This window comes from Antechinus flavipes, chromosome 4 (genome assembly GCF_016432865.1).
Source record: "Antechinus flavipes isolate AdamAnt ecotype Samford, QLD, Australia chromosome 4, AdamAnt_v2, whole genome shotgun sequence".
In the NCBI taxonomy this organism is placed as follows: Eukaryota; Metazoa; Chordata; class Mammalia; order Dasyuromorphia; family Dasyuridae; genus Antechinus; species Antechinus flavipes.
Genome location: NC_067401.1, coordinates 18,301,656 through 18,329,563, shown reverse-complemented (window position 1 = coordinate 18,329,563; position 27,908 = coordinate 18,301,656). Strand labels below are relative to the sequence as shown.

The following is a 27,908-nucleotide window of genomic DNA, read 5'->3' as shown; positions in this document are numbered from 1 at the left end:
ACCTCGAATCTGGGCCATCTCCCACCCTATTTCATTCTTAAATCTGCTCCAGTAAAGGGAAGCCACGTCAGAGATCCCACTCAGAGATCCCAGGGAAGCTACGGGACCAGCCCAGATGACACAGTTAGTGAGTGTTGGCCCAGAATTCGAACCTAAGTCTGTGCTAGCCATTCCCCCCATCCTGCTCCTCTTTCAGATTTCTATGTTTTCCCCCAATCAAATACCAAACTTGAAATTCTAAAAATAAAAGGAGAGATCAATAAAACTGAAACCAAAAAAACTATTGAATTAATAAATAAAACTAATAGATTTCTATGTATATTTGCTGTTCTGGGAGATATTTGGGTCTAACCTCACTCCCTCCTTCTGTGCTGGCAAGAGACGTCCCTGCTTTTTGTTTCTTGGTCTGTCCGCTCACACAAGCTGAGAAATGGCAGCCCTGATCTTACAGCCGCCTCAGGGCCATCCAGGCCCTCCTCCAAGCCCCTGAAGAGGCTCCCAGAACACAGACCCCATCCTACCTGTTTTGTCGTGGACGATGGAGAAGAGGATCCGTTTAGACGCATGCACGTTTTGGATGAGTGGCCCGCCGGAAACTGATGATTTCTGTCCTAGACAGGGGGAAGTAGAAGGAGATACGGGGAGAGGGGGAAGGAAAGAAGGAAATACGCATTTATTAAGTGCCAACTATATACCCGGCACCATCCTAAATGTTTTATAAATATTATCTCATTTGATCCTCACCACCACCTTGGGAGGTAGGTGGAAAACATCACTTCCTTGACCAAGAAGTCTTGGGCGCCATATTGTCCCCAAATCCAATTCCAAATTCTCTTTTTTAGTCTTTAAAGTCCTTCGTTAATGGCCTCCAATCTCTTTTACTGAACTGGTTTCCCTTATTCTTCCTCACACAACTCTGCATCCTAGGCAAATTAGCATACTGGATGCTAGTCCTACATGGCATTATAATTAATTATATTGGACTTTTGCCTAGGCTGTATGTCATGCTGGGTACACACTCCCTCCTTAAGTACCACTTTCTCCAAGGGGATCTCCCTCTTCCTCTCAGATGTTTTTGCTCTTCCCATCTGCCTGAAATCCCTTGTGGGTATTTACTTATCAGTCAAGCTTTGGTCAATCAGGAGGTCAACAAACATTAAGTGCCTACTATCCGCAAGGCATTGTGGCAAGCACTGGGAATACAAAGAAAGGCAAACACGTCCCTTCCCTCAAGGATCTCCCAGCTTACAGGGAGAGAAAATGTGCAAATAACCAGGTAGATGTGAGATATATAGATGGAAAGAGACTGAGTGGTAGTACTGGCGAGGGCACTGAGAAAGCCTCTTGTAAAAGCAGAAGGTTTGAGCTAAATATTAAAAGAAGCAAAGTTAAGGGAAAGATAGAGGTGAGGGACAGGCAGGGGGAAGAGCCAGGGAAAAAGCATGGGGTCAGGAGATGGAGGAGGGTCATGTTCAGTAGGCCATGTGGCTGGATGGTGGAAACCATGGGATTAATGAGTCTAGAAAGGAAGTGGTCAGGTTACATGGAGCTTAAACAAAAGACTAACAAAAGACTTGATTCTGGAGATGAGAGGGACCTACTTCTGTCATGAGAGGGAGATGTGACAGATCTGCACTTTAGAAAATCATGTTGGTTACTGAGAGAAAGATAAAGTAGAGTGAGGGGGACCAATCAGAAGGCCAGAACAACAGATCAGGCAAGAAATGAGAACCAAGGACTACAGTTATAGATGAGTGGAGACAATGGTGTACAGACAAGAGATACTAGGAAGTTTGACACGGCAAGACTGGATATCTGTTGTGAGACTGAAGAATTTAAGCTGAAACTAAGGTGACTGGGAGGACGGTGGTGTCCTGAAGAGTAATAGGGAGGTGGAGAAGGGGAAGGGGCTCAGGGAAAGATAATGAGCTCGCTTGCTGTGTTGAGTTTGAGATGTTGAGGTTGAGTGGAGATGTCCAACAGGTAGTTGGAGAGGTGAGGCAGGAGAGCAGCAGACATATTAAGCTTGGACGGACATATCCTAGAATTATCTCCTTAGAGATGATAACTGAACTATAAGTGTTGATTGAGATCATTAGTTGAGAGAACATAGTGAGAAAAGAGAACATAGAACAGAGCCTTGAGGGATGAAAAACCAGTAAAGGGGATGGAAAAGGAGCAGTTGGATAGAGGGGAGAAAAATCAGGAGAGATCAGTGTCCTTAGTGATCAACAATATCAAATACTACCAATAAAAAATCAGAGAGGATCACGATTAAGAAAAGGCCGCCCAGATTTGGCAATTAGGAGATCATGGGTAATTTTGGAGAGAACAATTCCAGCTGAGGAATGAGGTCAGAAGTCTGACAGCAGAAAGTTTAGGGGTAAAAGAACGGCAAGTGGAGGTATCCAGAATATGGTTTTCTCTGAAAGTTTACCAATGAAAGGAAAGAGGAATATTGAACCATCAGTCAGCAGGAACAGTCAGATCAAATGATGGCATTCTTGTAAGCAGCAGGCTAAAAGCCAATAGGCTTTGAGGATGAGAGAGGGAGAGAGACAGACAGACAGAGAAACAGAGAGAGAGAGACAGAGAGAGAGACAGAGAGAGAGAGAGAGAGAGAGAGAGAGAGAGAGAGAGAGAGAGAGAGAGAAAGAGAGAGAGAGAAGGGGGGAGACATCCCCGCTCCTTCTGTCTTTGCCTTGTGGGAGACAGGCCAGAGCATTACCACAGCAGTCAGAGAAGTCCTGGGCACCTGATGTCTTGGGCTCTCCCCCGGGGCGAGCCAGGAGGAGGTCGGTGGCGGTGGGCAGGCCGGTCGGGCCCTCCTGCTTGAGGTCCATGGCAACATGGTTGGACAGGGAGACGTTGTACAAGAAGTTGGTCATGGCTGCGGAGGAGGCTGCTGGGTCCTGGGAAGTGGGCTTGGGGGCCTGGGCATTGAGGCCAGAGTCCCGGGGCCCCTTAGGCAACAGAGAGACACAGTTTAGCTCCACGCTGGACTTTGAGTCCCGTCCATTGTCATCTGGTGGCCTGGAGTTGGGGGAAGAAACGAGAGCGGTGAGGAAGAAAGCACAGCTGAGGGTGACAGACCGAGAACTCATACACATGGAGAACTCTGTACGTTTCACTAATCAATGCTCTGACAAAGCGGACGGAGAGCCAGGAAGGGCCGGGTTCAAGTCCCGTCTCACACATCCTGTGGGAAAGTCACGACCTCTGGGCTTTCTGACACCTCTAAGGCCCGGAGTTGCTCAGAAGGTACAGACTCCCCGGCTAGAGAAAGTTTCCTCACCTAGGAATTCCCTCTGCAAATAAATCCTAGATCCGGCCCCTGTCCCTATCCTCTGACGGGGCTGGTATCATCCTCTTCCCTTTGCAGGACCTGCCCCCAGACAGGGAAAGTCTCCGTTTAAGTTCAGCCACCCGCAGAGTGATAGAACAAGGTCCTCTCCCTCCCAGTGGTCTTAATTCTCTCATCCTGCCACAAATGGGACACCTGCTCTTCCAAATCTGAGGTGTTTCTCTCCACGTACATTATTTCATGTTCCTCTCCTCTGCTCTGAAGCCGGCAGTGGCTCCCTAGTGCTCGTAGGATCGGATCGATCCCTGAGTCTGGGCTTCAGATCTTCTCGCTCAGAATTCACTCCTGCCCATATGACCATCTCCTCTCACCAGAATTATGTCCTACTTCTGTCTTCTCGAGCCCAAACCATCCTGCTCAGCTCCACTACACAGTCTGGGCACTTCTTCCCGTGCCCTGGCGCTGCCCAGAACGCCCCCCTTGCTCTTTCTGGCAAAGCCGTGTCTCGCCAGTTCCTTCCGACCTGGCCCAAAGCTAGCTCACCGGCCTGGAAGGCCTGCTCTGACCTGGAGGCCTGAGTCTCTCAGCACTACGGATACAGATTATGCGCCTCCACATGGATTGGGGGGGGGGGGATTTCTGACGTTTCCCACCTCCCCCAACAGAGAAGAAGGGCTGTGTCTTCCTCACCGGGCTAGGGACCCCTGCGGACATGAGTTTTCTGAAGCAGAAAGTCTGAGGGAACACCTTCCTCAGGCTGGGGCCCCCCTTTCCCCAGGGGGGGGCACTCACCTTTTGAGCTTGAAACGAATCCGGTGGCTCTGCTCCAGGATGGCCATGAGGGCCTTGAGGTCATAGTCGGAGGGCCTCCGGAAGCCCAGGCCGTCGGGCAGTCCCTGCACTGCCAGTGAGCCGGGCTCCTTCAGCAGCTTCTCGTAGGGCACGGGCACCACGCTCGCCTTTCCCAGGGCCTCACCTAGGCGGGGGGAAGGGAGGGCCTTCTGGGTGAGAAGGGCCAGGGGCACGGGGACCACCAACATGGGGCTGGGCCCAGAGCCACGGGGAGCCGTTGGGCGCCCGGGGCGCCGGGGCTTGATCCTCCGTCTGCTGACTCCGTGCCCGCTGCCAAGATCCAGGGAGAACCAGACCTAACAAGCCCCCTGGGGAACCACATACTTCACAGCTGAATAACCCCCAAGTTACCTCGGGGGAGGAATGGAGGGTCGGAGCCCGAACGTGCTGCCTCCTGCTCTCCGGGGCCATTTGAAAAGATGGAAGGGACCCTGGGAAAGCCAATTTCCTTCCCAGCCCCTTCAGCCCCAGGAACCAAGGGGGCAGGAGAGTCGGAGAGACCCCCGCGACAGGGCCAGCGCGCTGAACCGCAGAAATCAGCCAGTCCAAGCTCCTCAGCGTACACATGGGGAAACCGAGGCCCAGAGAGGCTTTCAGGGCCCGAGTCTGGAGTTGGGAGGACTTCAGAAGCAATCAAATCCAACTCTTTCATATTACAGATGGGCAAACTGAGACCTTTAGAGCTGAACTGACTTATTCAAGGTCACACAGAATAGTCTGACAACAGAGAGCATCAGGGAGAGAGAGAAGGTGGGGAGAGGGGAGAGACAGACTGGAGAGAGGAGAGAGGTGGAGAGAAGGGGAAAGAAAGAAGAAGAAAGGGGGAGGGAGCATAAGGCTGGTGTCAATCAATCAATAATCAACTAATAGACATTTATTACATGCCCACTGTGTGCCAGGATCAATAATCAATCAACATTTATTGAGCACTTATTGTGTGCCAGGATCAATAAACATTTATTAAGCACCCACTATATGCCAGGCACTGGATTAATGTGAGAGACAGGGAGACAGAAAGAGGGGAAGAAGGAGGAAAAGGAGGAATGGAGAATGAGTGGGGAGAGAAGGCTGGGACGCTGGGAGCCAGCTCAGGCCCCGGCCCTGGCCTGAGACCTGCGTTCCGGCCCCCTCCTTCAGTCCAGCACGTGATGGACCGAGCCACAAAGGGCCAACGCCCCTGGGTACGGGCACCGATTCCTTGGGGAGCTTCCCTCCCTCCCCCACTTAGGGGGTGTGTGTCAGAGAGTATGTGTGGGGGGGAGGGGAGGAGGAAGCCCAGACGGGCTGGGAAGGGAGAACTCATTTATCTGTAACTGATTGAACCAAAGTTTCCAGCCCTCCTGGCGTCCTCAGCCATTCCAGCAGCCTGATGGGACGCTTCAGTGCCCGGCCTAATGGAGTGCGACATGCCCCGATAAGCGGCTGCCTTTGAGTTCTCTCTCACACAATTCTTTTTCTTTCTTTCTTCTTCCTTACTTCCTTCTCTCCCTCCTTCTTTCCTTCCTTCCTTCTTTCCTTTCTCCCTCCCTTTCTTCCCTCCTTCCCTCCTTCCTCCTTCCCTCCCTTCCTTTCTTCCTTCCTTCCTTCCTTCCTTCCTTCCTCCCTTCCCTCCTTCCTTTCTCCCTTCCTTCCTTCCCTCCTTCCTCCTTCCCTCCCTTCTTCCCTCCCTCTTTTCTTTATTCCCTCCCTCCCTTCCTTTCTTCCTTCCTTCCTTCCTTTCCCCCCCCGCCTTGCTCCCTTCTTCCCTCTTCCCTTCTCCAGGCCAGATCACACTTTAATTAAGTCAGACCCAAGAGTCTCCAACCTGACTCTTGTATAGAAATCACTGAATCAGGATGATTCCCAAAAGGCCATGTTACGGAGGGATGGGTATAGAAACCCCAGAGAGGTGAAGCCCCTTGTCTAGCGTCGCACAGCTGGCCAGTGCCAGCCTTCAGTGCCGGTGCTCCTGCCCCAGTGCCAGCCCCGAGACAGGATGTCCTCATGGCCCAAGCTCCTTACAAGAAGGAGGCACTTGGCTCTGAGAGGAAATAGATCAATTGGGAGGGAAAAGAAAATGTCAGAGTGAGTGTGACCTCTCCCATGGGGGCCAAGGGACGAAGACCAAGATGGCCTCCTCGTACCCCATTTGAATTTCTTCCCTTCTCTGTGCCTCAGTTTCCTTATCTGTAGAATGACGGAGTTGGATGAGGTGATTTCCAAAGCCCTTTGGGGCTCTGCCTTTGCAGCACTGTGGAACTGCTCCCACATGGGGCACATGGGTTCAAACTCTCCCCCAATGCTTTTTTGAGCAAATCACTTATCTTTCTTGGGCCTCAGTTTCCTCATCTGTAAAATGGGGGATTGGGTTAGACGATGAGAGGCTCCTTTCACTCCAGAGCTATGAACTCAGAGAGGGCGTTCTCATACGGAGAAGCCGCCATCTTGTTCTCTCGCCTAGCTCAATCCCCTTAAAGTGAACCCTATGACCCGAGTGATAGAAGGGCTATCTAGAAGAACAGACATGGGCCGGGGGAGAACCGACGGGGTTCTCTCCATGGGGGAAGGGAGTCACGTTTGTGCTGCTTTGCCCCAGAGCTGACTCGGGAGAGCACGAAGGAAAGCGCACTTCAGCTCCGTATAAGGAAGAACTTCCCAGTCATGAGGCTTATTGGTAAGTGGGATGGACACCTCAGGAGGAAGGAAGTTCCCTTCTCGCGGGACGTCTCCACAAAGAGGGCCGGATAACCCGGGAATGACGGGGATGATGTAGAAGGGAGAGAGAGCTGCTCAAGGAGGGGTGGGAATAGATAGTCCTCGCCATGCGGTGTGGACAGAAGGGAACAGGACGGTTACTAGTTGTGTGACATTGTGTGAGTCATTTACTCTTCCAAGGCCTCAGTTTCCCCACCTGTAAAATCAGGGGCTAAAGGTCTCCGCGGCTTCTTCCGGCTCTAGCTCTAGGACCTCACGATGCCTTTGAGGCTCCCTCTTTCTCTCTTGGAGATTCTATGGCTTTTGCCCAGGGGTGAGGGAGGAAGGGAGCCCCCTGAATAAATGACGGTCACTCCTTGGACTTGTTAAGGAAGGAAGGCCCTCCGGGCCTGAGGCAGCCACATCCAGACTATCTCAGCCAAAGGGTCCCCGGGAGCTCCCAGAGGAGCTCCGTCTCCACCCCACAGGGAGGCACTTACTATAGAGGACGTCAAAGACCTCCTCCACCATCTTCCTCAGGAGGTAGACGTCCGAGCCCTGGTCCGGGGAGACCCGTTGGGCGTTCCGGTTGCATTCCCGCACCTTCCTGGGGATTTCCACCTCGGGTTCTTTCCTCTGGTGCCCTCCTGCGAGACAAAAAGCAAGAAGCTACCATGAGAATGGGCTGCCCCTGCCCCCCACTCAGGGACTCCTGGTCCCTCCAACCCTGATTTCCCCTCCATTCAGTCCTCCCTTCATGGCTGCACAAAGCACACGGGTCCCGGACTCTGGACTCTGCTGATTCGCTGAATGACCAGGAGGAATCCAGTTTCCTCAGTTTCCTCCTTTGTTAAAAAAAAAAAAAAAAAAAAAAAAAGGAGAGAAGTCTTTCTCTCCCAGGCTTTTGCTTTTATGATTCTCTGAATGGATAGTGAGATGCCTTCAAGAGTTAACTCCTTGAGACTTATATGAACTGAGGCTGAGTGAAATGAGCAGAACCAGGAGATCATTATATACCTCAACAACGATACTGTTTGAGGATGTATTCTGATGGAAGTAGATTTCTTTGACAAAGAGACCTAACTCACTTTTGATGGATCAAGGATGGACAGAAGCAGCTACACCCAGAGAAAGAACACTGGGAAATGAGTGTAAACTATTTGCATTTTTGTTTTTCTTCCCAGGTTATTTTTACCTTCTGAATCCAATTCTCCCTGTGCAACAAGAGAACTGTTCGGTTCTGCACACATAGATTGTGTCTAGGATATACTGTAACCTATTTAACATGTATAGGATTGCTTGCCATCTGGGGGAGGAGATGGAAAAAGGGAGGGGAAAAGTTGGAACAGAAGTGAGTGCAAGGGATAATGTTGTAAAAAATTACCCTGGCATGGATTCTGTCGATATAAAATTGTAATTATTAAAAAAAAAAAAAAAAAAAAAGAGTTAACTCCTTAACTTTTCTTTATTTAAGAGTTGGGAAGTCCTGGGTTCGAATTCAGTCTCGGACATCCATTAGCTATATGATCCAGAAAAAATGACTTTCTCTCCAGGTACCCTAGGCCAGTGTAGGAGACGGCCATGATTTCCAGTTGGTTCATGGGCTGTGGTCTTTATGCGGTAAATTCTTGGATCATGTATAAAGGGAATGTCTGGTTACCCTAAGGTTGCCGAAGATCCCTTAGGGATCCCCTAATGAACAGACAGTGAGATAGATGGTCCTCCACCAAAGTCAGGAGATGGACCCGACTCTGATGGGAGAAGGCCGCTGGCCGGCATCTAAGGCAAGGGAGCGGCTCTCCACTTCCCCCATCAGCCCTTCTAGGGAACGGGGAAATCTTCTCGGAATCGCATCACTGGAAAACTAAAGGAAAGGCTACTTTTGGCTTACAGGTTCATGAAGATAAAAGTCATTTTCCCTTTCCAAGCTCACAGACTTCCCCGTGTACAATAGGGCCTTCCAAGGGGCCTGTGGACCTTAGATTAAAAACTCCATCTTCAAGGAATTCTGGGAGAGCTGTTAAAATGGGAAGAAACAGAAGCAGTGGAGATTAATAGCAAAAATTGGTGTTAAATTGTACTTTAAGGTTTGCTAAGGACTTTATATCTAATCCTCTCAATAATCTTGTGAGGCTTATTATCCCCATTTTAGAGATGAGGAAACAGACAAATAAGACATCTAAGACAAATAGAAATAAGGTGATTTGCTCAGGGTCACAGAGCTTAATAAGTATCTGAAACAGAATTTGAATACAGATCTTAGCATCAAAAAAAAAAAAAAATGAATACAGATCTTAACGGCAAGATTCCCCCACCTAGTTCTCTTTCATTAAAGGGAAGAGGTGCAATCTCCACGAACTTTGTTTTTTTCACTTATAATAGGAGGATAATAACCCTTTCTCTGCCCACTCCGTAAAACTCTTAGTCAAGATCAAAAAAGACAATGGACAGGAAAGCAGCTTAACATAGTGCCTGATACACAGTAGGTACTTAATAAATATTTACTAAATGAATAGTAGCAGAAACAGTGTGAGCAAAATATAGAGGTGGGGTAGGGAAGGCAAGTAGCCAGGTTCGGTTGGAGTACAGATCTCATGAAGGCGGAAAGGTAAGTCAAAGTTTAAACCAAAGTCCATTACTAATGGGGAGTCACTGAGAGTTTGTCAGCAAAAGAGTGACATGATAGCCCAGGAAGCTTCTCTTTTTCCTCCCTCCCTCCCTCCCTCCCTCCTTTCCTCTCTCTCTGTCTTTCTTTCTTTCTTTCTTTCTTTCTTTCTTTCTTTTTTCTTTCTTTCTCTCTCTCTCTCTTTCTCTTTTCTCTCTCTCTTTTCTCTCTTCCTTTCTTTTCTTTCTTTCTTTCTTTCTCTCTTTTCTCTCTCTCCTCTCTCTCTTTCTCTTTCTTTCTCTCTCTTCCTTTTTCTTTCTCTCTCTCTTTCTCTTTTCTCTCTCTTTTTAATGTTAAGAATATTTTAATCTTTAACTCTGTTTCAAGTATATTTTAGCTGATGTCTTGCCTTACATTTCTCCCCCCCACACACACTTAATAGTATTTTATTTTTCTCCCAATTACAAATAGTTTCCGACATTCCATTTCTGTCAGATTTTGAATTCCAAATTTTCCTCCCTCTCTCCCTTCCTTTCCCCCTCCTCAAGACATCAAGCAATCTGATACAGGTTAAATATGTCTAATCATGTTTTACATATTTCTATATGAGTCATGTTGGAAAGAGAAATCAGAACAAAAGGGGAAAACCATGAGAAAGAAAAAAAGACAAAGGCTCTGCAATCAGTCTCCATCATTTTCTCTCCGGACACAAATGGCACTTTCCATCCCAAGTCTTTTTGAAATCGTCTTGGCTCGCTGCATTGCCGAGAACAGCTAAGTCGATCATAATTGATCACGTAATCTTGGCGTTACCATGTACGGTGATCTCCTGGTTCTGCTCATTTTATTCAGCATCGGTTCCTGGGAGTCTCTCCCAGCTTTTCTGAAATCAGCCTGCTCATCATTTCCCATAGCACGATAGTATTCCATTATATTTATATACCACAATTTGTTCAGCCATTCCCCCATTGATAGGTGTCTCTTCAATTTCCAATTCTTTGCTGTAAAGGGCTGAAACTCTGAGTTGATGCACTGAAGTCGGACAACCGAGCACTTAAGGCTAATTACCGATTGGACAATACTCTATTAGCATATGCTTGGAAAATGGCCCTTCCCACTATTCTGTGCTGGCTCGATCTTTTGGTGTATACAAAGAATTGTGGGAAGGATTAGGGGGTGGAGTAACATAAGCCAGGGTCACTTTGGCAGTAGACGAGGAAAAAGGTACATCAAGACCAAGAATAAAGACCAAGGACTTTTGCTTATCCTGACTCTGGCTGATTCCAAGCATCCAGGATGCTAACTCGGTCTTCACACTTTGCCACCGCAAAAAGAGCTGCTATACAACTTTTTGCACACGTGGATCCTTTTGGGAAGTTCTCTCGGCAGTGACGGGAAGCGGGAGGGCCAGGAGAAGGCCATGAGCCTGAATCCCCAAGGGAAGGGAGAAAGTGGAGCGACAAGGTGGGCAGAGGAGAGATTCAGGCGCTTGGGCTCCGGGGACCCTCTTTTTCACGTCAGTCTGTTCTATTCAACATTAAAAAAATACCCAAGTGGGAGGGGGAACCACAACTAAAGAAAATGATTATAACAGACCAAGCGTCTGAGCCACAAATATAAAATAGGAATAATAATAAGGCTATTTGTGGAAAAAACCTTACCGGGAAGCCCTTAGTTACCCGGGAGAGAAAACCCCGTGGATGGCTTCCAAAGCCAGCCAGCCCACTCTAAATCAAATTCTCTCTTGCAAGTAGTGCTAGAATACTCTCCAGGCACACAGCAGGCATTCAATACATCCCTGCTAACTGATTCCTGATAGTGCAGAGAATGCTGGATTTGGAATCTGGAGACCCGTGTCTGAATCCCAGCTCCTCGTACTGGCTATGTGACTTTGGAGAAATTGGTTTTTTCCCCTCAGTGTACTCATCTGTAAAATGGATTCACTTCCTTCTATATAGTTCCTTTTAGCCCCAGCTCTAGGATTCTGATTTCTAGAGAGAACAGGATGGAATAATCTCTTTGGGGCCTTATTTATTATTATTAATTTTTTTTGCAGCCTTATTCATCCAACGTAGGAGGCAGCCAGGAAGACCTCTGACCTCTGGAAGGTAAATCACTCGTCTGAGCCTTGGGTATCTATCCGGGTTGTAGAGAAAATGCTGAGCTACATTGGGAGAGAGTGTTTCCTCACTATCCAAATCTCCTGATAAAACTATAGGTTTAGACCAACACAAACAAAATAAACAATGCAATATCTTTAATTATACCCACTGCTCTAAGGTTCCTGCCAAGGTGGCCCATTTCTCAGATGCGGCTCAGAGAGATTAAAAATCACTTCTCTCTAGTCATGTCCTAGCTAATAAATGTCTGAGCCTGGACTAGAACCCTGGTCTCCAGACCACACATCCCCTGTTCCTTCTACTAAATTCAGCAACATGTTTTAAAGGCAATCATTAATCCTGGAAAAGAGGGAATCTTGGTAAGAGTTCCCCAGTATCCCTTTCTGTTGGATGTGCTGACACCTCCCAATGAGGACGGTGGTCAGCAGGGAGGACCCTCCATCACCGTCCGGCTGGCCAGTGGGGCAGTGGCAATAGCTCAGAGGAAGGCCCATGATCCCTCACTTAGCCCTCCCAGGGTAGCTAACGAGGCGCAGTCTGGAGAGCCTGGACACGCCTGGGAGCCCGACAGGGTCGAAGGAAGGAAGGAGTTCTATTTGTGCTCATGGCCGCGGGCTGGCCCGACCACAGGAGAATGCCATTTTCCAAGAGTCCCCTGCCAAAGCTTCGGCTTGGGGTGAAAAGTTCACTCGGCTGCACTCCGTAAAAACTGGAAAATAAATAAATCCAGGCTGGACCCGCTGGGATCTCTGTGGAAAAAGTGAAAGCGAGCCTCCTCCTGCCCCATCCAACCACGTCGGTCTTCCAGCGGGGGAGTGGGGCAGGTCCAGGCAGAAGGAGCCGCTCAAAGAAGTCACTCGGGGAACTCTCCTGCCTCCGAGCACCCGGGAGGGGAAGGGGCCTGGGAATTCAGTAGGAGGGGGGACTTCCAGATGAGAGAAGGTCAGCCCCTTCTCTGAGACTCAAGACTTACAGAATCTTCTGGGTCCTGCAGAGAGAGGGGACCCGGACCAATCAAAGACCCAAAATATAACTGACATCAGCTCCCTTTTCCTGAGCATTTTCAGGTTTATTTTCCTTAGGACCACCCTGTGGGGTTGTGGGTTTAAATGATATTATCTCCATTCTACAGATGAGGAAACTGAGGATCAGAGACACGAGTTGCCTTGCTGGGGTCACAGAGCTAGCAGATGTAAGAGCTGCAATTGGGGCCCTGGTCTCTGGACTCCTGGGTCCCCCACTTCTGCAAAGAAGAGGGGGGATACTCTGAAGGCAACGGAAAGAAGAATGAGTTGGAGAAAAAAAAATTGGAAAGCTGTGCTGCTTCTGATCTGTGCGCTCTTGGATAGATCACACACACTGGTCCTCAACTTCCTCATCTGTAAAATGAAGGGATTGGAAGAAATTTCCGAATCCTCTGAATCTCTCTCCATTACACTTCCCAGATGAATTCTTCAAAGAGCAGTGAGATTAGCCTCCCGGGGTGGACATCAGCAGAGGCGGGGGACGACAGGTACGGAATGGTATATATCGTGTCAGACACATCCTATCTATTGGTTAGTTTTTCTAGACTGATTTGTCTTCCTCTTATTGATTCTTTGTTATAAAAGACGGCTCACGGTGGGAAGAAAGAAGAGGGGAGAGAATCCGGGACTCAAAGTTTTAAAAACAAACGTTAAAACTTGTTTTTATACGAAACTGGGGAAAAAATAGCACATTAAAGTATAAAAATAACAAAGGATGGCTCTCTGGGAGGGGACGGGGAGAGATACATCGGAAAATGTGAGTGGTGTAAAAATAAAAGATGTCGATAATTTTAAAAATAGAATCTTAGCCATATGATGTATGTCCTGTATGTCCGTTGGAGTACAGGGTCTGTTTCTTACCCGCCCTGGTACTCTCACGATGCCAGTCATAGTAGCGCTGGGCGGAACGGCAGAGTTAGAATTGTCTCGTCTAAATTCTCATCTGACAGAAGAAGAAACGGAGGGTCCGGGAGATAAATTGGCTTGCCCGTGGTCATCAAACATTATTAGAGATGGGATTTGAAAATAACCTAGAAATGACCCTAGAGTCTCATCCTCCACACTCATATTACAGTGTGTCTGACCTTTTCTCGATCCAATCATCCTTTTTTTTTTTCCTTTTTCTCTTTCAATCTTTTTGCCCCTATTTCTGTGATTTTTTTCCCTTCCATCTTTGTCTCTTTTTATGTGTTGACTGATACAGAGCTGCCTCAGTTAGGCTGAGGAAACCTACATATTTTTTTCTTGGAATGATGTTTTCATTTTATTTTTCTGTATTGATAAACACTTATTGAATTACATAGCTAGTAGTTTTATATCTGATTTCCTAGCAACTCATATAAAATTCTGTAAACCCAAATAACCCATATCAATATATTTTAAATACTGTTATATTTGGAAAAAAGAAAAATATACATATTTTGCTGAGGCAGTTGAGGTTAAGTGACTTGCCCAGGGTCACTCAGCTAGGCAATATTAAGTGTCTAAGGCTGGATTTGAACTCGGGTCCTCCTGACTTTAGGGCTGATGCTCTATCCATTGCACCAATTAACTGCCTCTGGGAAAAAATATTTTTAAATAAATAAAATAAAACCCAGGGGATTATAAGAGAAACCAAAGGTTAGTGAAAATAAAGCATTTCTCCCCCTCTTTTGAGTTCGTTATATAGCTCTTTGAAATATATTCAGGAACCCCTCGGGAGGTTGCGGAGTCCAGGTTAAGAACCATTGCCAAGTAGAACATAAGCTTCTTGAGGGCAGGAGCTAGCTCATCTTGCACCCTAGCACCCAGCACAGTGCCAGGCACAGAGCAGCCACTTCATAAATGCTTTTTGAATCGAATCACAAAGGAAGAAAATGACGTGAAAGGAGTATGAGTGGACAGTCGAGCTCCTCCAATCCCCTTCCTTTTTTTTTATTCATTATTTTCTTTGGTTTCCATTTCTCCTTCCTTTCTATATTCCTTCCCCCTATTGAGAGCCAATCCTTATAAAAGAATAAAGAATAAATAAATAGAAGAGAAAGGGGAGGAAGTATATTTGAAAGCAACTCAAGGAAACGCCCACGTCCAGTGAGTTTGCCCGTGTCCTCATCTCCAGGGAAGGACGGGAAAAGCACGTATTGATTGCCTCCTCTTTTTCCCAGAAGCCAAAGTCGGCTAATCTGTGCTCGCTTTGTTCCCAGAATGCTGTTCTTTCATCTCAGCTTGTTGTCATCTTTCTATGGATTGCTTTTCTGGTTCCGCCCATTTTGCTTCCCATTTGTTCATATAAATCTTCCCAGGATTTTCTGTAGAATCATTATTTCTTATTTTTAATTTTTAAAAATTTAATTATTTTTAATTTAAATTAATTTTAAAATTTTAAATTTATCTTTTTAAATAAAAAAATAAGCTCTTTATCTTTCAAAATACATGCAAAGATGGCTTTTGACATCGACCCCTGCAAAATCCCGTGTTCCAAATCTTTCTCCCTCTCTCCCTCACTCTCTCTCTTCCCTAGATCACAAGCAATCCAATGTAGGTTAAACATGTGCAAGAATCATTATTTCTTATGGTATAGAAATTGTCCCCTATATTCACAATGTGTTGGGCAAATGAATGGGCATCCCCTTTGGGGTCAATCTCCTGGGGGAAATGAAGAGGTGCATAATAAGTGCTTATTGAATTACAGAATTCATCTTTGTGTTTGTACCCTCGGACCTAATTCTGGTATCTTAACAAATGTTTGCTGAGTAATTGATTATTTTCAGTACTTTCCAGTATTCTCTTAACAGATGAGGAAACTGAGGCCCAAGGAGGGGAACTGAGTTCACTTATACCTTAAGATCATAGGATTTTAGATCTAAATCTGGAAGCACCCTAGACATCATCTACTCTAGTATTCTTATTTTACAGATGGGCAAACTGAGGCCCAGGAAGGTCACAAGCTAGAGTGATTAACGTTAGAGTTTGGATTAGAACTCAGATCAATCTCCAGTTTCCTAGTGCTGTCCAATAGCTGGGTCAGGAGTTGGGAGGACCTGAGTTCAAATTCAGGCTCTGACATTTATTAGCTATATGACCCCGGCCACATTGGTAGAACAGAAAATAATAAATGTATCTACCTTATGGGGTTGTTGTGAAGAGCAGATGAAATGTTTTTAAAGTGTTTGGCACCGAGCACATAGTAGGTGCTAAATAAATGCTATTTATTGTTTTTATTTTTACTGCATCACACAGTCAGACTATCTATGGATTGATTGGCTGCTTGATTAAGCCTGCCTTCTGAGCCTCACTTCTCCATCTCTTTATGGAAAGGACGCCCTTCCTTCCGGGCTGAGCAGGGGCGCGGGGGCAGGGAATTCATTCATTCATGGGAATCGTGGACAGTTTGGTCGTCCCTCTGAGGAAGCCCGAGTCCAGGAAGCCGCCCAGCCCAGGGTTGGCTCCACAGAGCTTCCCGGGCTGCCCACAAGTGCCCGCATCCAAGCAGGAGACTTGAAGAGCCATTCTCAGCCGCAAGCCTCAAATAGACCAGAGGAATTATAAATAGACCAGCAGGCAGCTGGGCTCCTCAAAGGCAGGTGCTCCTGCTTTCATGGAATCGGAGAAGCCGAATGTCGGAGCCGGACGGGATTTGGGATCAGAGCGTTTGGGACGCCGAGGGCGGCCTGGACCTTCCTGGATCGTCCCGGGCCTGCCTGGGCCATCCCACCGAAGCCTTCCCTTTCCAGTATTAACCCGGGTTCCGTTCTGAGGCCGCTGGCTATCCTGTGTGACCGTTCCATCCCCCTCGCTTCGGTTCCCTCGGCTGTAAAATGGGGGATCGGACAACTTCAGCGGCCCCAGGGACTTTTCCAGACTTTGACCAAGTCTCGCCCCGGGACGCTGGTGGAACCAATCCTGCTTATTAATCTTCCTGCAGAGACCACCCGGGAAACCGTACGGGTCCTCGTAGCAAAGGCTCCCCGGACTGGAGGGAGGTTAGCTGAGGAGGTCCCTGGGGGGAAGGTCCCCCGGCCAGTAAACTTTGGTGGCTCTTGGATAAACAGAACCCTCACTGCTTGGCTCCGACCCCCATTTACAACTTGGCGCACCTCACGAACTCTGTCATATAAAGGAGCCTTCTTATTGATCCTCACTTAAGAGACTCCGAATGTGATCTCCCGCCTCCATCCTTTGCCTTAGCTGTGTCTCCTTCCCGCACGGCCCTCCCTTGCCCTTGTCTCACAGAATCCCTCGCTCCCTTTCCATGGGACCAAACCCCATCTTTGTTTTTCTAAAACCCCAGTATCTTTTGCCCCCTTTCCCTGCTGTATCAGGGAAGAAAAGGGAGAGCCCCTTTTCCCTTCCTGGGAGCTTCTTTTATAATGAGAATTTAAAAAATAGAGTCAACAGTCAGCAACTTGAACCAAACTACTGAAAAACTGTTGACGTTACATGCAGCGTTCCACACCCGTAGCCCCCCACCTCACCTCTGCAAAGGAGCCACCTTTTCTCCCAAGCCTTTGCTGAGACCCCAACCTGTCTCTTCCCCTAACAACGGCATCCTGTCCATAAAGAGCTGGAGAAATGAGACTCAGAGAACCGAAGACTCTCGGCGACTCCATTTGGGATTTTCTTGGCAAAGATAATAGCGTATTTTGCCATTTCTTTCTCTAGCTCATTTTACAGAGGAGGAAACTGAGGTAAACAGATCATAAATATAAACATAAAAAGTATGTGACTTGCCCAAGGTCTCACAAATAGTAATTATCTGAGGCTGGATTTGAACTCAGGGCTTCCTGACGCCAAGCCTGGGTATATTATCTACCTAGCCATCCTATTCTGCATATGTGTATATATATGAATATATACATACACCTCTTCATATATGTATATATACACCCATATTCCCGCCTTCATCATCTCATGCTAGGACTGGTAGGATAGCCTGGTGTCTCCTCAAGCGTCTCCCCACCCCTATCCCAGCAGCCAAAGTGACTGGCCTGAGGCTCAGGCCCACAGATGTCACTTCATAAAGAAACGCTGACAGTTCGATTGTTCTTTCTATTCCCAGCACTGAATACAGTACCTGGCACACAGGAGGGGCTTAATAAATGCTTGCTGATTAATGATGTCTAATGCCCCAATGGAATGAAACCTCTTTGAAGGCAGGGACTGTGGCATTTATCCCCTGCCCAGGGGCAGTCTTCTCCACTAAACAATGAACCAATTGTGACAACTGAGCTTTGTTCAATTGGTTTTTTGTGAGTCTGGGCAGAGGCCGCCCATCCTCCAAGGAGCAAACCTGGACTCCTCCAGCCAAGGCACCAACTCATGCCACAGAGGAACCATCCCTGTCCCTTCCCAGAGCCTGGACTGAGCAGCTGAGCCCTTTTCTTACGGGTGTGTGAGTGTGAGTGTGTGTGAGTGTGTGAGTGTGAGTGTGTGTGTGTGAGTGTGTGTGTGTTATGGAATGACACAGAAACAAAGGCAGAGAGAAAGAGAGAGAGGGAGAGACAGAAACAGACAACAAGAAAGAGATAGAAAGAGGAGAGAGACAGAGACAGAGACAGAGACAGAGACAGAGAGACAGAGAGAGACAGAGACATAGAAACAGAGAAACAGAGAGGAACAGTGACAAAGAGAAAGAAAAAGACAGAAACATACAGAGACAGAGAGATTATTTACACAGTGAGTCCTGCCCCACAAAGTTCCACTTGGAAACCAATAAACTGAGGGCCAAAGGTTGACAGCCAAACCCAGCCATTACAAACACAGAGCTGGGGTCACAGAATAAACCTGCTTTTCCGGAGGGAGCCCGGGGCAGGAGTCGGGGGCTGTGGTTCCCTCCCCCAGAAAATGAGGCGCTGGGGAGAGGGGCCCCGAGAGCATGACGAGCGGGTACTCACGGCAGAATCTGAGGAAGTCTGTCTGCAGCTCTTTCCGGGAGTTCAGAAAGATCCTCCCCTTCTCGGTCCCCACCACGAAAGCGCTCTCATCATGGACCGCGACACAGGCCACCTCTGCGTTGAGTTTGGAAAGTGCAGAGCACTGCAGAGAGAGAGGGAGGAGGGAGTCCATTAATCACGTCCTGACGTCACCGGGCGCTTGTGACCATCCTGGGCAAGCCACAGGTGGCCGGCGGTTCTACGGATGAGAGGGGTCCACTCAGCGGTCTCGGGGTCCTTCCTGGCTCCCATCTCAGAGCCTCTGCTCCCGCCATGTGCCTGCACGGACGGAAGCACGGCGGCCAACCATCTGGGTGATTTCTAGTAGCCCCAAGCCCGGTCCCCGTCCCCTCACTGATCTCCGGGTACCCGAAATTCTGCCATCTGAGCTTCATACAACTTAGCTTAAGACTTGCCCAAAGATCCCCCACCCCAACACCCAGATTTGGGGTCACACACGCTAACCATTGCCAGCCACTACTCCCTCAATATGGATACGTTTGTAGGGTCTTCCCATGAGGATTTTTGAAAATTAAAATTTAGTTTTCTCACTTTCTACTCTTTGGGAAACAAAAGAACCGAACAAATTAATTTGCAGCCAAACAAGTTCTTGCACTGAATGTGATACTCATGTGTCTGTCTGTCTATTAAATCTATCATTTATCCGTACATTCATCCATCTATTCTATCTATCTGTCTGTCTATCAGTCTATCTAATCTATCATTTACCCATACATTCATCCGTCTATTCGATCTATCTGTCCATCCATCCATTCATCCATCTATCTGTCTATTTAATCTATCATTTATCCATGCATTCATCCATCTATTCTATCTGTCTATTCTTCTATCCATCCATCTATCTGTCTATCAGTCTATCTAATCTATCATTTATCCATGCATTCGTCTGTCTATTCTATCTATCTGTCTGTCTGTCTGTCCGTCCATCCATCCGTCTGTCTGTCTATCTAATCTATCATTTATCCATGCATTCGTCTGTCTATTCTATCTGTCTGTCTGTCCGTCCATCCATCCGTCTGTCTGTCTATCTAATCTGTCATTTATCCATGCATTCGTCTGTCTATTCTATCTATTTATGTCTCTATCTATCATCTACCATCTATCTATCTATAGATATGGGATAGAGGTATAGATATAGATAGATAAAGGATATATATTGGATACATACACATATATAAACACGCACATGTACAAATGCACACAGTTTACATATAAGAGCATAAACACACGTGTGCCTGTGCAGCTACCCACAATGCACACAGAGGCAGACGTACATGTGTCCAGTTATATTTTCACATGAACCCTGTGGGGTAAATAAGCCCATGTATGCATGCAGAGATGCCCTACAATCAAGAGAGGGAGAGGCTCGACAGGAAGGCAGCAGAAACATGGGCCGAGTCCTGCCCGTGAGCCACAGCACGCCACTTTGTCAAGCTTGAGTCTCAGTTTCCCAGACTGTATAATGGGGGCGATGCTCCTTGTGCCCCCACCTCTTGGGACCACTTAGAGCACTATATGCATGTAAGTTAGAAGTGCCATTGCTAGGATTAAAGACCTAGAGGAGGATCAGAGATCTTACAAGTGCAGATTCACAATTGGAAAGGTCTTTGGACCTCAGGGATTCACAGATCTGGACCGGGCGTCACTGAGGAAATGGAGGGGCAGGGAAGTGAGGGGGATTTGCCCAGGCCACCTAGGGAGAAAGCATTGTGGTGAGATCGGAACGCTTCCTCCCTCGGCCTCAGTTTCCCCATCTGTAAAAATAATCGCCAGCATTTCCGGATTGCCTTAAAGTTTGCGAAGCATTTTACATAGGTCGTCTCACAACAACGCTGTGAGGTTTTTTATGGATTTTACAGATGAAGAAACTGAGGTTGCCCGAGGTCTCACAACTAGTGTCTGGGGCAGGATTTGTACTGCAATCTTCTTGGCTCTGCCCCCAACTCTCCATCTACTGTGAACGTGGGGGCTTTGGACAAATTCCACCAGCGAGCCCCTTCTCGCTGCCATCTGGGGCCCCCGGGGCTCCATCCTTCCCTCCTGCAGTCCAGAAGACCTTGCCCTGAAGGGCAGAACCCCTTTTTCTTCCCCCAATGCGTCGCTGCAAGACATTTCATCGTATGAATCCCAAAAGGTCCCTTCAAGAGCTAATATTTTTTACTTATAAATAACCAGGAAGAAGGAGGATAATCCAGGGGACAGAGGCTGGCCAGATCTGAGTGAGTGCTACCCCTGAAATATGCCGGATCCTGGGCAACGGTTGAGACAACAGCTATGGAAAAGTGGTCACTGTATTGGTAGAGGGAATCTCCATACTAGGAACTCCTCACTACACGACATCCCAGGTGGCCCACGTTTCTCTCCCATCTCCCAAAATAAAGTCTCCCAGTAACGAACGGGAAAAAGAAGAAAGAATTTTGACCCGGAAAGCAGGGTCTCTCGACCAGTACCTGGGCAGGTGGGGCTCCGGTTTTAGGGGATAGCGGGGTTGGGGACCCCAGATGGCAACAAGGGATCCCCAAAATCTTCCCACTGCCTTGGGGCAGGCGGCCCCGGGCCTTGAGTAGCTGCCGGGCCACTTCTCTCGTGGGCTCTTGCTCTCATGGCTTAAAAAATCCCCGGGCTCAGCTCTTGGCCCAGACACTTGGCCAAGCCCGTCTCGTTGACGTAACCGAGGCCGCCTTGTATACGGCTTCTGCTGGGAACCCGACATCCCAAGAATGTGACTTATCTCCTTTTGTTCTCAGATTAAAAAGCTGCCGTTCGCCGGCCTCGAAGCTCAGGAGCAGCGGAGGCAAAACCGCTCCCAAGCCCCCGCTTAATAAATGAGATGGCTTCCTCCATCAATATTCATGGGAGACGGAGACGCGGAGGCTCGGGAGAGCCCCGGCTGGTCTCACGGCCCGGAGGGGAGGACTCTGCTCTCCCGCTCGGCCGCCATCTTAGCAGTGATGATCACTGATACAAACAGCCTCTGGTAGCACGTCATGGCTACAGAGCCCAATAACCTACGGGGAGGTCGGATCGCAGAGTTAGGGCCACAAAGGGCGTTTTATACACGGGGAAACTGAGGCTGCAGGAAGGGGGGAAGGGACTTAAATTCTGGCTCGGGGCCTGTGAGTCTAAGTTCAGTGGCCTTTCAATCAAGCAGGGAATCGATCAATACACATTCATTAAGCGAAGGTTCTGTGCCAGGCTCCGGGACCCAAAGAGTGACCTCGGGCAGCTTTGGTTCGATGGGAGGCGGAAGGGAAGGAGAAGACGTGTAACAGCACAGGGAGCCTCCCCTGCCTCCCATGGACTCATTAACCCCCCGGATGGGGAGGTTCGGAGGAGGGCGGGGCTTTGCTCAAGGTCTTTGGCCCTAGCCTGTCCCCACCACGCAGCCTCCTGAAAGCCTTGGGGTCCGGCGGGCCGAGGGACCTCCCAGACCCCCCTGGGGCCAACTGTGTGGGCACCTGCTTCCCTGTTTCACCTGGGTGAGGGGCAGGGCAGGGAGGCCCATGGCTCTGAGTGCGAAAAGGGCCGGAAAGGGCCTCCTGTCCACAAAGCCCCCCTGGGTGTGACTCATCTACTGCCCCCTGTCATGTGTGCCCAAGGCATTGTTCCGGGAGCCGCGGAAGTCAGGGCTGGAAGGAACTCAACATCACCACGGCCCACGCCCTCAGCCTTTGGGGTGAAAGAATAAATGTAAGGCACAGGGTAACCCAGCAATCAGTGGCTATGGCAGGATTTGAATCCGGGTCTTCTGGACTTCCAGTAGCTGTGGCTTCTCTCTACGCCTCTTTTTGCCCAAGTAGTTGGGAAAAGGATGCCCAGCCCTAAGAGGATACAGGAGATCGTTTCCAGAGGCCGGAGCGGGCTTCCAGGAGGGTCGGATAATGCCCCGAGGATGTCGGACCGCCAGGAAGCTCCGAGGTCATCCAGGCCCAGGAAAGTAGGGGAGGACTCGGAAGCTCCTTGTAAGCTCTCAGAGCATTAGAAGACATGCTAAACTCTTCTTTGCATCCCTAGCACCCACAATGCCTTGAAAATTCTAAACTGTTGTAGGGAAGGTAATAAACATTTATTAAACACCTACTGTGTGTCCAGCACTGTGCTAAGTGCTTTACAATTAACACCTTATTTGATCCTCACAATAACATTGGGAGGGAGGTGCCATATCACCCCCATTTTACAGTCCAGGAAACTGAGGCAGACCAAAATCACCTGCCTTGCCTAGGGTCACACAAGTTCCTAAGTGCCTGAGGCTGTATTTAATGGGTCTCCCTGGCTCCAGGTCCCAGGGTTCTGTCTGCCACAGTGCCCACGGAGGGAATCCTCTTGACCGATACGGACCGGTGTTTTCTCTGGGGCTTCTGGACCCTGAGGCCTGCTTCGGGGCTATAGACCCTCCCCCAAATTTAGAGTATAAAGAACTGCTCTCCCAAATCTGGTTCGTATTTTTACCGCACCCAGTGCCTATTTCACCCCTTCATTTTGTTTGTAATCTCCTCACCTTAATAATTGTCCCTTTTGGCAAAAAACAGAATCAGTGCATCTCTCCCCACTCCTGCCCTGCTGGCCTTCTGGGTCCCGGCTGAGCCTCCCTTGGCAGGTGCCATCCCACCCCAAGGTGCCGTCCCATTCCCAAGGTGCCATCCCACTCCCAGGGTGCCGTCCCATTCCCAGGGTGCTGTCCCACTCCCAGGGTGCCATCCCACCCCAAGGTGCCATCCCACCCCCAATGTGCCGTCCCCCCCCAGAGGACCCCCCCCTTCCCATCTGCAGACCCACCAACGTCCCCAGACTTGACTCACCATTGAATCTAAGGCAGACACAAGGCTGGTGATGATCTCATCTTTTCGGGGAAACATGGTGCTCCAGCGATCGGGTCCGGAGGCGTTGGCGGGGCCATCAAAGTGTTTCCCCATCAGGGCCATAGTCACCTGGAATACAGGAGGGGAAGGGGGGGGTTACTGATCTATCAGCAGACGGCCTCCATAAGGATGCTCCCTTCTGATCCCCAAAACTTCTGGTCCCCCAAAAGTTCGGGATAAGTAAAGCTCGCTTTTCTCCAGGGTTCCAAGGCTTACTGATGCTTCCCTGTGTGTAAAGGGCCAATTCCTGGAAGCCTAAGGTTTTGTGCCACCTTTGGGGGGGCACAAAAGGGGGAAAGAAAAAGTTGTATGGGGAGAAATCGCCCTCGATTGTGGAAGGGCCACCTTCTGGTCAGACTGAACCATATTTGCCTTCAGAGGAATTGGCTCAAATCCCCACTGGGCAAGCACAAGTTGCACGGCACTGGGGAGGTCAGTTCTCTGAGTCTCAGTTTCCTCTGTTGTTAGATGAGGGAAAATATCTCCAAAATCTCATCCGGTGCTAGGTCCTGAAATCTCTGGCTTCCAGAACCTAACTTGTTTAGTTTTTTATTATAGCTTTTTATTTACAAGACATTTCCATGGGTAATTTTTTGCCAGACCCTGATGTGGAAATGTGGGGCTTGGGCGAATCACCCCGACTCCATCTTGGGACTCAATTCTGGAGCTAGCTCAGTCCCCTTTCTATTCAATTATGGGTCTGATCCAATTCTGTCTCGTAGAAACCTTATTTAATCATGGGAATCGTTCGAAAACTTTATTGCCTCGTTTAAATCTAGTCCTTTTGTCCGGGAAGCCGGACCACCTCTAACCGATGACCTCGTCTTTTTGGGAAACATGGTGCTCCAGCGATCGGGTCCAGGGTGGGGAATTAGGGCCCTGGGTTATGCTGACTAGAAACCCAGGGTTTTCTCACAATTATACATCCAAAGTGATCCACATGGCTCATCTCAAAACTGGCTCCACACGGATCTCTCGGTTACGTTTCCATATTCCTTTGCTTGTTCACAGACTCTTGGGGACGCCTCTTATTCCAAATTCACTCTCTACCTGCCTCTCCCCACCCCCCTCAGAAAGCCCTAATCTTGCTTCCAATTAGAAACCAGTTTCCCTAACCTTTGTCCTGGTCTATATTCTGCTCATTGTTTTCTATTAATGCACAAAAATCTGTCTCCCTTATATTTGGAGTCCGGCGCCAAACTCAGAAGGCCTTGGCCCTATTTGCGACACAACTGACACGTGTCACTTAATGAATCAATAACTCAGAGGCGAGAGCCTTTGATCCTCGCTTATTTCCGATTTCGTTCATCACAGAAGTTCAGACAATCATCGATAAACTCTCGTTAAGCATCTTTAAGTCTCAGGCACTGTGCTAAGTACTGGGGATGCAAATAGAAAAGAGACCCGCTGGCTGAGGAAGCATAAATAAGACAGATACAAGGTCATTCGGGGAGAAATCAAGTAGTAATGGGGAAGGGACGTCAGAAAATGCTGCAGATTGGGAGGGGAGCTTGGCAGGCAGAGAGAAAGGGAAAGGCACTCCAGGAAAAGGGCACAGCCAGGGCAAAAGCATGGAGAGGGGAAGTGAGCGCTATGTATGAAGAACCAGAGAATAACCACTCCGTGTGATAAGGTTAGTGTGGGAGGACAGGGCCAATGATAAATGGAGATATGGAGGTTTGGACCTTGAAGTTTCCTCAACTGTACAAAAGGCAACTTCTATAAATCAACAAATATTTTTAAATGATTACTACATGTCCATATTGGGCTCAGATTCAAAGAAATTGTCCTTGCCCTCAGGGGGCTTCTATTCCAGTGGGAGAGACAGCCAGTGGGTCACTAAGCACATACAAAATAAATGCAGATTTGTTATTGCTCGGTCGCTTCCAGTCATGTCTGATGCTCATGACCCATTTGGGGTTTTCCTGGCAGAGATACTGGAGGAGTTCGCCATGCCTTTTCCAGCTCACTTTACAGATCAGGAAACTGAGGCAAGCAGGGTGAAGTGCCTTGTCCAGGTCGCACAGCTATAAGTGTTTTACCCCCACACACTGCAGATGGAGTATTTTCAGGGGGCACTGGGGGGAGGGGAAGCCGTCTGCAGGAAGACGGGAAACTGAGTAGCAGGATTGTGATGGGGCGGCATTCCGGGCAGGAAAAGGGCAGCAAGCCGGGAAAGCGGAGAGAAGGCGGGGTGGTCTGATCCCAGAGCGGGGGGAGAGGAAGGGATAGGGGATGGAGCCAAGGACCGGGTTGTGAAGGGGCTTACATTCTCCTTCATCATCTCACAAGGATCTCGCTTGGTCTTTACAACCAAGCGGCCGATAATTAATTAAGAGGAATCTCGATGATTCTGCTCTTTGTGCGGGTGGGAAAAGGAGGAATGAGCCGATGGATGGGGGATGCCATAGCTGCAGGGGGGAGGACACAGTGAGAGCAGGAAGCAGCCCTGAAGGACAAGGGGCCCTCTTGCAATCCCTCTTTCCCTTGTCAGTCATTTATCCCATTCTCTCATCTTGTATATTCTGGGTCAGAGCTGGCCGGGTGTCCCAAAGGTTCGCCCCACGGGGCTCCCTTCCCTTCTCTAAACTCCTCTTCCTCCACCCAACAAAGTCCCAACAATCCAGTCCCCCAAGAGATTCTCAGCTCTCCCAAGTCATCATCCTTTGGGGAATTTTCCTTTAAGATTGAGGACACAGAAATTGCCAGATCTATGCAGAAAGGGAAGAGGGATGTGTCCTGAGATGAGGAACCAAGAGAGATCAGATGGGAACAGCATTTACACATGCCCTGTCACGTGCTACTGGAGGGATCCTGGGCTGAAATCATGTAATCGTGTAACTCAATTTCCTCGGTAACCCGTAAAATGAGGGCGTGGGACTAGGTGGACGCCGAAGTCCTTCCAGTCTTAAATCCATGAGTCTCAGCAAGATCCAAGGCTCCTGAGACGCTCGTACCTTAGATTCCGTAGACAAACCCCATCCCAATGAGAGAGCCAGTGTAGACACAGACCTAAATATCCATGTGCCTGTATGTCCAAATGAACACACACACAATCACGAAAGGGCATTTCAGAGAAATGGGGTCTTCCTATGAATAGAGTTTTCCCTTTAGAATCACTCAATTAAAAAGCATTTCTTAAGGGCCGACGATGGGATTATAACACTGCATGAAGCAATTCCTAGTTCCGTGGTCTCTCCCTAAGGAGATGCTAGGAGCATTATTGTGTCCATTTTATGGGGGAAGAAACTGAGGTTCCAATCTCAGCTCATGAGCTATTTGCCCAGGGCCACACAGGCAGGAAAGCTTTGCACTGAGACTTTCCTGAGCCCGAGGGCAGCCCTGCGTTCACTGTGCTGGAATACAGTCTCTGGAACAAAGGTTTAAAAGAAGGACAAAATGGTCAATTTGAAGTCAGAGGACATGGGTTCAAATGGTGCCTCTGAGAGTTCCTGCCCTCACAAAGCTCATGGTCTAAGGAGAGACAACATGTGGACAATGATAGACAAAAAGATCTCTCCTCCCTCTCTCTCTCTCTCTCTCTCTCTCTCTCTCTCTCTCTACATGTCATATATCTATTTATCAATCTCTCTATAGCTCTATGACATATATACATAAACATGTGTATTTATATTGTGCCCTAAATGGCGAGGGCAATTTCAGAGAAGCCCAGGAAGATTTGTATGAACTGATGCAGAGGGAAGGGAGCAGAACCAGGAGAATAAGCTCTGACGTGGCAGCAACAAAGATTTCTGATCACCATAACGAGCGATTCCAATGCTAGAGGTCCGGGGAGAAGAATGCTACCTGTGATTGGCCAATTACCCTGTCAACTTTTTTTTTTTTAACAATTCAATTCTAGCTTTTTTTAATTTTATATTTACTAATCTGCATATATATTGTCTTCAAAGCCACCCCAACTCCCATCCCCTCCCTCCCATTCATGAGAATGTACTTCTCGAGTTCTGGGACTGTTTCATATTTTAGACTGTAAGCTTCTTGAGGGCAAGTTCTGTATTTAATATTTGTATCCCTCATGATTAGGATAGAGCCTGAAACACAATGGGTGCCTACTAAATGTTTACTGATTGATTGACCGATTGAGAGAGGAGACATATTTTTGGATTTGGCTAGTGTGAGAACTGATTTTACTTAATTGTGCATATTTGTGAACTGAAAAAAAAAGATTTAATTAAAATTTTCTGAATTTGAACTGAGACACCCAGACCCCTTTCCCTCCAGTCATCATCTATGGAGACATCACAGACACTTTCAAACCACATAAAAGTTCTGTCAGCTTTCTGGGATAAAGTCTCCTCCTTTATAATCAAAACAGCATTTTGATGTCTGACGTGAAGATTCTTTTTGTTTGACTAAATTAGTTATAAGGTTGGGCTTAGAGAGGGAAGGGAAAGGAACAAAAGGAGAGGGAGACAGAGAGAGAGAGAGAGACAGAGAAAGAAAGAAAGAAAGAAAGAAAGAAAGAAAGAAAGAAAGAAAGAAAGAAAGAAAGAAAGAAAGAAAGAAAGGAAGGAAG

General features: G+C 48.1%; 1 protein-coding gene across 4 annotated transcripts in view; it reads right to left on the bottom strand.

Annotated features, from left to right (window-relative positions):
• Window positions 1–27,908, bottom strand: part of GTF2IRD1 (GTF2I repeat domain containing 1) — a 206,019-nt gene that overhangs the window by 115,660 nt on the left and 62,451 nt on the right. For 3 of the 4 annotated variants that reach the window (XM_051991956.1, XM_051991955.1, XM_051991958.1), the window contains exons 2-7: window positions 23,312–23,440; window positions 18,453–18,594; window positions 7,330–7,476; window positions 4,097–4,280; window positions 2,729–3,033; window positions 522–611 (exon numbers count right to left, since the gene is read on the bottom strand). In XM_051991956.1, coding sequence (XP_051847916.1) covers window positions 522–611; window positions 2,729–3,033; window positions 4,097–4,280; window positions 7,330–7,476; window positions 18,453–18,594; window positions 23,312–23,434 — 991 coding nt within the window. In that variant the 5' untranslated portion in view covers window positions 23,435–23,440. The remainder of the gene's footprint in view (window positions 1–521; window positions 612–2,728; window positions 3,034–4,096; window positions 4,281–7,329; window positions 7,477–18,452; window positions 18,595–23,311; window positions 23,441–27,908) is intronic. The other variant, XM_051991957.1, reaches the window with a different exon arrangement.